Source organism: Anoplophora glabripennis, unplaced genomic scaffold (genome assembly GCF_000390285.2).
Source record: "Anoplophora glabripennis isolate ALB-LARVAE unplaced genomic scaffold, Agla_2.0 scaffold1633, whole genome shotgun sequence".
Taxonomy (NCBI): Eukaryota; Metazoa; Arthropoda; class Insecta; order Coleoptera; family Cerambycidae; genus Anoplophora; species Anoplophora glabripennis.
The window spans coordinates 14,423-26,231 of NW_019417706.1; the positions used below are offsets into that span (position 1 = coordinate 14,423).

At 38.0% G+C, this 11,809-nt stretch overlaps 1 protein-coding gene across 1 annotated transcript in view; it reads left to right on the top strand.

Moving 5' to 3' along the window:
• Positions 1-6,749, top strand: part of LOC108915368 — a 9,540-nt gene extending 2,791 nt beyond the window's left edge. The window contains exon 2 of the mRNA XM_023456474.1: positions 3,465-6,749. Coding sequence (XP_023312242.1) covers positions 3,465-6,749 — 3,285 coding nt within the window. The remainder of the gene's footprint in view (positions 1-3,464) is intronic.
• The last annotated feature ends 5,060 nt before the right edge of the window (positions 6,750-11,809 follow it).

An 11,809-nucleotide genomic window follows, 5' to 3' on the forward strand; every position in this document is an offset into this window, starting at 1 on the left:
GTGTAAAATTCAAATGGAGATTCGTTCTCCTGTTTGCATTCTGTCATCTCAATGTTAAGCGTATAAATATCCCTTTTATCAGCGTAAGCATTGAGAAGTGCTAGTTTTAAGTCATTCCAATTATTTATTATACAAGATGAAATATTTATAGCGGCTTCGCCTTTAATTTTTGCTAAGATGCTAGACATCAAATATTCATTTTGAAAGTCTGTTTGATCAGCAGTGTTGTAAAATTTTTTTACTAATTTTTCACTTATTTCTATAAACCTTGGTAAAAGTTCGGTTTGTCCGTTAAATTCTGGTATCATATTTAGATACTCTTGTTTTAGAACAGGTAATACATTTGTACCAGGTTCAGTCATGTTTGTTGAATTATTTTGACTGTTAAAATTAAAATTTGTTAATTGGAACCTAAGACGATTTAGTGTGGGTGAGAATGAATCAGAATCTTCGGAGTTTTCTGAATTATATTCAAGTTGACCTCTATAAGACATTCGTGTACTTACAGTAACAGCATCCGGATATCCATGTAGTTTTTGGTCCCAAAAAGTGTGCTGATATTCTCTCAGAACTGCTTTTTGCTTCTCGCTAGACTACTCTCCCTTTCACCTAGCTGGACACTTCTACACTTTGCTCGGAACAGTTTCGTAACTCGCGATTAAGTCACCAAAAGTCCGAATTTTGTTTGGATGGTCAATAAATCGTTGAAACGAACCGATATTATGTTCCTTAATACCGATTGACCAATCCTACCGACTGCGCCACTTAAATTTCCGATTACTGTTTCGGTCTTTTTAAAAAATTATTTTTAAAATTAAATTTTATTGTTGAATGACAATTACAGTGTCAGATTCTAATGCAGACTGATTTAAACGGCTATTGCCGTCCACTTGTCCAAAATTGATGACACGGCATTCCTAGGCTGTCCAGCTCATGTTAGCCATGTCGATGCTCCCATTTCCTTAGCTGTACAGGTAGTTGACCCTATATAACTATATTTTTATAAAAATACACTATAAACATGGAGAAGAAATGCTGTCGGATGGAATATCAGTTATAAAGTAAAAAGTGGCTATTATATTTGTTGCGTTTCAAAATTGGGTTAAGATATTTACGAAACATCAATTTTTTTATAAAAGTTTAACACGAAAACGAAGCATTGTCTTAAAATCACTGTCTGTTAAATTTATTATACATACTTAATTAACACCCTGTATAACATTATCTAATTAATTACTAGAAGAATTCTATGCTGTTTAGGAAATGAGTTTCATAGAAACCGTTGTTATTATTATGTTATATCGTAAGATCATATTAGACGCAAGGACAAATTCTGTTAGTTGAAATAGGCATAGACCTTGGTTAACTGAAACAACCCTGTCAGCGAAATAACGACTGGTATGTCCGGCCTGTGCCGATATGAACCACACTTTTCCACGCTGTCGTGACAAATATAGTCGCAATTCAATTATTTTTCCAATTTTGTTAAATTCCTGAATTAATTATTATTATCATATAATCAACGAGTTTGCCTGTGTGTGTTTTTGTTTTAGTTCTCATATTAGCCCATATATTTTATAGTGTGTGGTGCTTTTTGTGCGTGAATTTGGATAAAAAAGGTAAGTCTTTAAACTATAATAAATGTAAAGTAATTACTTTTAACCATAGAGAGAATATTTGGTTGTTGAATTATTTTATTCAAAAGATTAAATGTTTTTTGTGTAAAGATAGGTATAGGCTTCATAGAAAAACTGATAAAATTTTCTTTAAAATAAGAGGTTGTAAAGTATTTTTGAATGAAAATTGACTGATATATGGCTGCTCAAATTTTTCGTCTCATACATTTTAATTCTCATTTTTGCAAAAAGGAAGGAAATAAGGCGTTCAAGGATTTTTATCACATGATTTGTTTAAGGGCCATTAAAAATAAAAAACCGCGGGGTGCTATTAAACTAGAGGGTTGAAATTGACGATAGGAGTGAAAATGCACTTTTGTAGTTTTTTTAATTATAGCACGAAAACGAAGCAAAGTTTTGGTATAGTTCATAGGAAAAATTTTGTAGAGAATTGAATTTCTCATCGAAATTATGTACTTATTACAGAATAAAATTTTTGTTTGTCTTTAAAATGCGGTTTGCATTGGAACTGGCACTTGTACAGGGTGCCCAGAAAATTAGTAAATATAAAAATCTTTCAAGAATAAACTGCCTTTATTTTTAACAGTACACAAAATATGTTATTAAAGAAAGTTGTTTTAGAATTGAAATTTATTATTAAAGTACAGTTTTGATGTAGGACAAAATTTTTTTCTATATTTAATTTTTCATAAAAGAATTTTTGGTGCAAGTATTGGGATCACACCAAAAAAATTTATATTTATTCTTCCAAAACAGTTTTTTATCGGCACAGCTTTCAGCCGGCTACGTCACATCGGCTGACGTCTGCGCGGTAGAGGTTAATAACCATTCGTGCCAACTAGAAGTATTATTTATGTATGGATCTATTATTAGTAGTAGGGTTGATGATTTCTTCTGATACAACGAGTGGTTATTTACTATAAGTAATATTTTAGATAATAATCATCGATCACGTATTTACTATAAAAGGTTTTGTTAACATATTTCTAACTATAAAACAAACTGCTTCAGATCTGTTTTCTATTGGTTCAGACCTGTTTTTTAGCATAAGCTGTAACCTGATATATTATTTCCTTTATATTTGCAGTGTTAGTAAAAATTGCAACTTGACTAGTGTTATTAGCTTATTGGAATGCAGGAAGTTACCAAGGTTATCAAAAATAAAAGACGTGTTACTTAATTTTTTAATTTATTACTTATATCAGACAGTACATTAGTTTGATAAAAGTAAAGATATTCATGTAGAGCATTACTTAATATACTATCATTAGATACATCACAAAAAGAACTTATAATTTTATTTATATTTAGAGAAATTTTTTTAGACTTTATCCAATCATTTACAATATCTAATACATTATAATAGTACATACAAAATTCCAACGAATCTAGCATAGTTATTCTATGAGAAATCACACAAGTATCGAGTTTTAACAGTTCTTCCACATCATGAAGGAAAAGATCGATGCGCATGTTGTATCTCCCTTTGTTTTTAACAGTACAGAAATATGTTACTAAGGAAAGTTGTTTAGAACTGAAATTTATGATTAAAGTAGAGGTTTGACGTAGAATAAAATTTTTTTTCTATATTTAATTATTCATAAAAATAATTTTTACTGCTATTTTCATTAAAATTTTGACGTAAGAATGGCTGTGTTTCAAACTAAACAGATAAAAATCATAAACTTTAAGAGGCCTTTTAAATATCAGCCGTTATAATACGTCACAGGTTCTAGATTAAGAGAGAAAGTTTCGAGATTATCAGCGGGGTATAAATGCCGAATACGCTGTGATATTTGGTCTTTTCTTTCGTGCTTCTCGTGCCAGTGCGTTGTCTCTGCTGTTATTGCAAGGGCACTAGTAGTGGCGATCGCTTACGCGAACAAAGATAAGGAGCAAACCAAGGTGCGCCGCGATATTGGGAAGCTGCAGACCCTGCGGGCCCACGAACTATTACAGGCAGCCAGTGTTACCATTCCCGAAGAAGGTTGCGGTATCCCTGAACTACAACAGTTTCAACGACATTTAAAAGACTATTGTATCGTCGTGTACCAGCACGGCACCAAAGGGCGTGACGTTGTATTCAAGGGTACCACCGAGGGTCCCTCGTTAAATTTACTTTATCACGAGGGGCACTATAATGTCATCACTTCGCTGACGGCCGCCTTCTGCTGCCATTACTATTGTGAGAGATGTAACATACCGTACGACCACAAAAACAAACACAAGTGTGGAGGTACTTGTCCGGCATGCCAACAGTCGCCCGCATGCCCCGAAGACATCGCTGTCACCTTTTCCGATTGTCAGCGTGGCTTCAGGGGCCAGCAATGCTACGCCAATCATAGGAGCCAGGGATCGATGGGAAAGAGCTCGGTTTGCGAGCAGATTGGTAGATGCCCCGACTGTTTCAAGGTTGTAAAAAGAGGCAGAACCCATACCTGTGGGGAAATATATTGCAAGATCTGCAACACCCACGTCCCCGCAGACCACCTGTGTTACATCCAGCCCGATCACGGGAAGCCGAAGACTACCGACCTTCTCTTTGTCTTCTACGACCTGGAGACCCGACAAGAGAAGACGCAAGAAGATGGCTCTCTTCTTCATGAACCCAATCTCTGCGTAGCTGCCAACAGGTGTGACGCATGTATTGGCGAGAAAAACTTATATTTCTGTCAAAAGTGTGGATATCGCCTAGTCGTGTACACGGAAAACGTTATAGATAATTTTCTAAAGTATGTGCTCGCGGCTAGACAGAAATTCAAGCAGGTGGTGGTCATAGCACACAACGGGCAGGCCTTCGACCACCAGTTCTGTCTGAATTACATTCTCACCAAAACGGACCTCGCCCCGGAACTCATCATGCGGGGTACCAAAATAATTTCAATGGTGGTGGGAAATATTAAGTTCCTAGACAGCCTAAATTATTTCCCCATGGCTCTGTCCAAACTGCCCAAAGCTTTCGGCTTGGGCGATAATTTCAAAAAGGGGTACTTCCCACACCTTTTCAATACTTCAGCCAACTCAAATTACGTAGGACCCCAATCGGCAGCAGAATACTATGATTCTAATAACATGAAGCCGGAAGATCGTTCCAAGTTCCTCGAGTGGTACGAGGAACACAAGGACGACGAGTTTAACATGCAGCGCGACCTCGTCGAATATTGCACATCGGACGTGGAGATCCTGACGGCCGCCTGTCTCAAGTTCCGTCAACAGCTGATGGAAACGGGAAATGTCTGCCCGTACACGGAAGCCTGCACCATAGCCTCTAGCTGCAATAAGGTGTACCGGCGCAACTTTCTCAAGCCAAACATCATCGGCATCATCCCCAAAGGCGGCTACAGGTGGCACGATAGTCAGTCCAAGATAGCCACACAGTGGCTTGTGTGGGAGGAACACCAGCGACAAATAAACATCCAACACGCCGCTAAACAGCAAGAATCTCGAGTCGCAGGTGTAAAAGTCGATGGGTATGCCGCAGAGAGCAGTCAGGTGTTTGAGTTCCACGGCTGCTACTATCACGGCTGCCCCGCGTGTTACAAGCACAATCGAGACATCCCCATGCCTGAAGATCCTTCTCAGACATTAAACACTCGCTACGAAACCACCATAGCAAAAACATCAAGACTTCGAGGCCTTGGTTACGAGGTCGTCGAGATGTGGGAATGTGAGTTTAGGCGTAACCTTCAGAAGAACGACGAAGTCCGCAACTATAGCGAAAACCACCCACTCGTAACCCTAACACCTCTAAACCCTAGAGATGCTTTCTACGGAGGCCGCACAGGGAATACAGTCGAATACTACAAGTGCGGCCCAGGGGAGAAAATCAAATACGTCGATGTCTGCTCCCTCTACCCCTGGGTCTGCAAGTACGGCAAGTTCCCCATAGGACATCCAAAAGTTTATGTGGGTGAGGAATGCCCTACAGATCTGAGCATTATTGACGGGGTAATTAAATGTAAAATCCTCCCGCCCCAGAATCTCTACCACCCCGTGCTCCCTACCAAGATGAACAATAAGCTGCTATTTGTTCTCTGTCGCACCTGCGGAGAACAAATGAATAAAGGCGAGTGCCAGCATAGCGACAAAGAACGAGCTCTGACAGGGACATGGATTGTCGACGAGGTACTTAAAGCCGTTGAAAAAGGTTATCGTCTGTTGGAGATCCGCGAGATATGGTCTTATCAAATAGATCAATACGATAAGGTTGCAAAGACTGGAGGTCTCTTCACCAGTATGATGAACAAGTTCGTCAAGGTAAAACAGCAGGCGTCCGGCTGGCCCACCCATTGTACCACAGACGAGGAGAAGGAGCGTTACATCGAGCAATTCCTCGAGAGGGAAGATGTTAAGCTCGAGTTTGCGGAGATCTTGGAGAACCCTGGGCTACGGTCTCTCGCAAAACTCATCTTGAACAGCTTTTGGGGAAAACTGGGGCAGAGGGAGAACCAGCCCAAAACATCCATCGTAAGAAACCCCGCAGAATTCTTCGGTATGCTCACCAACCCCAGCATCTACGTTAACTCGGCGCTCCCTATCAACGAAGACACTCTCATCGTCAATTGGGAGCACAAGGAGGAGGCCTACGACCCACTCACCACCGTAAATGTCGTCATCGCCGCTTATGTTACCACTCAAGCCCGTCTTAAGCTGTACAGTTACCTGGAGCAGCTGGGCGACAGGGTCCTGTATTACGATACGGACTCTGTCATTTACATGGCCAAAGATGGAGAATACGACGTACCAACGGGTGACATGACGGACGAACTGGAAGAATGCGGACCCGGGAGCTATATCACAGAATTTGTAAGCGGAGGGACCAAGAACTACGCATACAAGGTTTTCTCCACCAGTGATAACGAAGAGAAGGTGGTGTGTAAAGTTAAGGGTATATCCCTTAACTACACCGCATCACAGCTGATAAATTTCAACGCCATAAAGACCATGGTGTTGGACACTTCCACCACCACCAGCCCGGTATGCGTAGCCTCAAGAAACATCCTGAGAACAAAGGAGCACGAGGTGATAACCGTAGAGCAAACCAAGCTGTATAAACCTCTCTCCGTCAAGAGGCGGTTTTTGGATGACCACAGCTCTGTGCCCTACGGATAGAAAAGACCCAGACATGAATAATTATCAGTCTGTTATCTATATAAGTACCAACTTGTCTGTAACATTCTGTATATATATTTACTAGTATTCTAATTTATATAAAAAATTAATTTTATCGCTGCTTTTTAATTTTCCTCGTAATTGTGTGTGTGTGTTTGAGATACTAATAGTAGAGAGTTGAAAAACATTTCTCAATCAAATTAAATCAATCACGTCTTTCAAGTTAATTATTGCAAAGGTAGGAATACAAAAAGAGTAACATAATTAGATTTTATTAAGGATATCTGTACATAACATTACAATATATTTCACCGTAATTTTTACATTTGCATTTTTTAAATAAATTCTCAGATGCTTCGTTATTGCAAAATGCTGAAAACTGTTCACGTTCTTTCACATGGCCTACAAGGGCTGCAGCGTGTCCTTTTCTGCGATGGCCCTCTAACGTATATATGTAGTTGAACGTTTTTGGATTTGAATGTTTGTTGAAGGGGTCATAGTCCATTTTAGACAGCAAGGCAAACGATACGGGTTTTTCGTCTTCATAGCGTATATAACACGAAGGCTGCTTATCCAAGTACCACTGATTAATTAACACATCGTCGCGAATATTTAGCTTCTTTATCACTCTCAAAGCTTTTGCTCTAAAGTAGAACGTTGTTTTCATTTTTGCGACTTGTCACTACCAAGAACAAGACATGAATGAGACGCTTGCTCAAGGTATTCTTATTGTGGTGGGGGTGGGGTAAAGAATTAAACAACGCGTATTTTAATCTATTTCTAGCATTATATTTACATCATTAATGAAAATTTCAATGGGAGCATTTACAAGCTTAAAATCGTTGTATTTACATGAAATATACGGTATCTCATCCTTGATGTGGTTAAAGAGGTTGATACTGTTGGGGTTATAATTTAAATCTGCTACGACTCTAGCCTTTGGGCGCTTATTCTGTAACCTCTTCAAAGATTGCGGGAAACGTCTGAGTTCTAATGATATAGTATGGATACTCGTGTGGTTGATTTTTCTGTATTATAGCAAACATATGGCGTTTGTTCGGGTTAATGACCTTTGGACTTATATCTTCAACGTAATTTTAAGCTTCTCATTCCGTGTTCCCAAATCTTGTAACTTGACCATCAGGCTTCTTATCAGACCTTCATTATCGTGTTGGTACTTGACTTTGAATTCGTTTACGAAATATTCTTCAATTATTTTACTGCATTTCATGTAGAATTCCGGAGATGCACAGCAAGCAATATCCAGGAACAACTCTTCTCGCACATACGTCCCGGAAATAATCGTATTGTATACGGGGTTCTTATTACCCGATACTATTTGCAAGGGATAATAGTCCCCATCACTTTCTGATGCATAATATCGCACCATCCTGACAGAGCTTTGTAGTGTTAAAGTAGCTGTCGACGATAATCTTCGATATAATAGCCTAAATCATTTACAAGTTTGTAGGAATCATCTCCGCTCCTTCTTTCTAACATATCTTTGCTGCTCTCACAATCTGATTCTAATTGTTCATCATCATTATCCATGTTTAACGTTTCATAATAGTCGCGAGGTCTGTATATATATTTTCTATTGCAGGTATTGGTCTCGTCTTTCATAGTCTTTTCGCTGCTTTCTCCATATGGTAGTGTTTGTCGTATGAATGGTCTTTATCTTTCCTTGTAAAACTGTCGTTGCACAAATTACACTCTAAATTTTTCTCTTTAAGCTTTTTTCGTATGACGACTTAAACTGCTGCGTTCTACGGCCTGGATCCTGTTTTCTATAAACCTGTTTTCTACAGCCTGGAACCTGTTTTTTACTGCTACAGACCTGTTTTTTACAGCCTGCAACCTCTTTTTTACTGTTACAGACCTGTTTTTTACTGCTACATACCTGTTTTTTACAGCCTGCAACCTGTTTTTTACTGCTACAGATCTGTTTTCGATAACCTGGAACCTGTTTTTTACCGAACGGCTAACAAAGGTTTAGCTTTGTAGCTGTCAGGATTTCTATTTTATTTTTTTTAATTTTTTTATTTTTTATCCATCACGCTGAGGATGATGTTTGAAGATAACAACAAGGCTATCACTAAGATGATAATGTCTGAAGATAACAACAAGGTGACGATTGCGTAGGCGCGTCTGAAGACGTATCAGCTCAATGTCTGAAGACGACAATACTTAACGTAAAGCTTAGCTAAGATGATAATGATGGGATGTGACAACACACTGAAGGCGTAACAGCTCGGCCATCTAAAGACAAATGAAAGGATGCAATCGCCTGGAAATGATTGGTAAGTTACTGAATTATTTCCATATCATGTAGCTTGTTGATAATGTCACTATAGAGGTGATGTTCTTTAGTCAAACGACACTCTTCGATATAATAGCGTAAATCATTTACAAGTTTGTCGCGGGATCGTCTCCGCTCTCTCTTTCTAACATATCTTTGCTGCTCTCACAATCTGTCAATAGATAATCGTCAACACCACACACATACTTCTTCTTACTTACTTACTTACTTACTTCTTTTTTTAAATATCCTTCTAATTATTATTAAAATTTTCAGGTAGTTCCAGAGAACCCGTGTTGAACGTACAGGAGGCTGAATACGACGAGGTCAGGTATGTGTACTTCTATAATCAGAGTTTTGGGTTTCATGTAATCTGCCCTATTTAGCTCAATAGCTACTAAATTCTAACGTCTACCTTTGTATCAGCTGAAATGGTTGTTTATACTTATTCAGTTTGATACAACTGTAGTTTCTTTTTGCTTCCATCCTCAGAAACATCGTATCTCCCCAAGGGGTCGAGGTTGTTCGTAGAGGTGGTTTCCCATTTATTCAATTCCACCTTCTCAGCTAATAGTGTCTGTCGTCTGTTGAAAGATTTCATACTTGCATTATATTCAATTAATTTCACGCTCGTCGTTATGGTCTTGTTTATACAAAATAATCCTCCGTCGTTTTTCTTTTTTAAATTCTCTATGTAGTTTTGAAGCTCATTTTGATTTATTATTTAATATTAGATTTGTGAAGCTTACGAACAGTTATCCTAATTCTTTCAATTTTTACAAATTTATAAATAATATTTTTCCTGAACCGTACTTTTAATCTAAGTCGGTTATAGCATTTTAAAATTTCTTTCCTTCCTTAAATACAAAATTGATCTGGTGGCTTTTATAATATCTTTTTACGTAACAGCCATCGTCTTCCTTGCTTTTTTTAGCAGCGTGTTGAATGTTTATTTCTAAACTAATAATTTTTCGTAAAGCAAAACCGCTGTGGTCAGTTGGTAACTGTTGAAAATGGCAAGAAGGGCTCATGTTTGGATCTCATGATCACAGTACTCATTTTTATCTATTAAATGTTGCTTACATTTGAAGATGTAAGCCCTCATTGGAATCGACGTACAGAGACTTTTTATTTTGTTATGTTATAGGGCACGAAAAATCTTTATTACGTGCAATAGGTACGTGTAATAGGTACTTGGTAGCCACATAAAATATTGTCTTCACATACCAACTTATTGTTGTCGAACAGCAGGTTGTACTGGTCTAACTCTTCACTATACTCTCCGGCGTCTTAGCCAAGCTTTCCGTTAAGTATTTGCGTTGTGGGCTCTCAAACCATTCATTCACTTTAAAATGCTTCAAGACGTACTTAACGTACATAAACATTAACTGATGCCCCGTTTTGCTTCTCTTTTTCTTTTAGTATTAAGATATCTAAAAACAGTCACGACCTTCTCTACGATAGGATTGAGCATTAATAAATTTTCTACAAAAGTCTGTATTTTACAAACGATTTAAGAAGCCTAGTTGTCTATTTTTGAATAGGATGAATACCTATATACTTTTATATATTAATAACTATGACTATGATCTCTCTCTATGTCCCGACCCTACATGTTCGCTATTCGGTTTTCCTGCTTGAATATCAGGTAATAGTCTGCTTTGTATGTCTGTTTATAAAAGTTCCTAATTGTGTAACAACAACCTACATATAAACTACAAATGGTACATGTTCTTTACATTTCTTCTTCTTGATGCCATGTGTTTTTGAAGCATATGTTCACTCTCCCTACCCAATGCGAAGATTCTGGTATTAATCCTACATCTATAATCCATCATCGAGGGTATATAGCCTCTATGAGATTGTAGTAGCCAATTCCTTACATTATTTAGCCTCTGAGATTGTGGTAACCAACCCCTTTGGAGTAGAGGCTAAATGTTTTTTAGGCATTCATGTCTCTGTCGCCCTATTTTGCCAACACCTTATCTTCCAAAAGTTGACCATGTAATTACTCGCTTCCGTTTCTTCTAAAGCGGTAATGCTTTCCTGGGGAAAATGATCTGTTTCTTTAATAATTTTGTTTGGGTTTTCGAAAGCATTGAAACTGACCCATTTTAATATGTAACAAATACTATCGATTCCGAGTCGTAGAAAGCCGTTGTTGTTACCTGAATTAAAATCTTTACACCCGTAATACTTATAATTAGTACACATACTGAGATTTTTTTTCATTTCGTGCCTCTCCTCTAGGTACCTACATCTTCCGGACATTCTTCAGGCCACTTCAGAAGCAGCAATAGTCTACAGGACGTTCTTGAAAAAGCAACGGTGAAGCGACCACTCGTACAAGTACATTTGTTCAATGATTTGTGAATTTGTGAGTAATATCCCATACCTACTCGTTTAAGCTGTGGTTCCTTCGAAGTGTGCCTTGTAAGTTTGTATGGGGTCTTGCCTACACACCCTGTAGTTGGGATGCTTACTAGTTGGCGTTGACTCATTTCAGGTGGCACTAGCTAGTTGCTGAAGAATAAATGATACATATTTACTAATTAATACAGGGTGATCGAGAATGATTGACCGTGCCGCCTCATACTGATTTTTGATGTGCGGCATACCAGTTTTTGATACCAATACTAGAATCATGAGCGTAGGTTGAGGGATTTTAATGCTAAACAAATAATTACGTTCAAACGTCAAATAAATTAGGTTACTGTCAAAATGGAAAATCATAATAAAAATATCAATTATTTAACAAAAA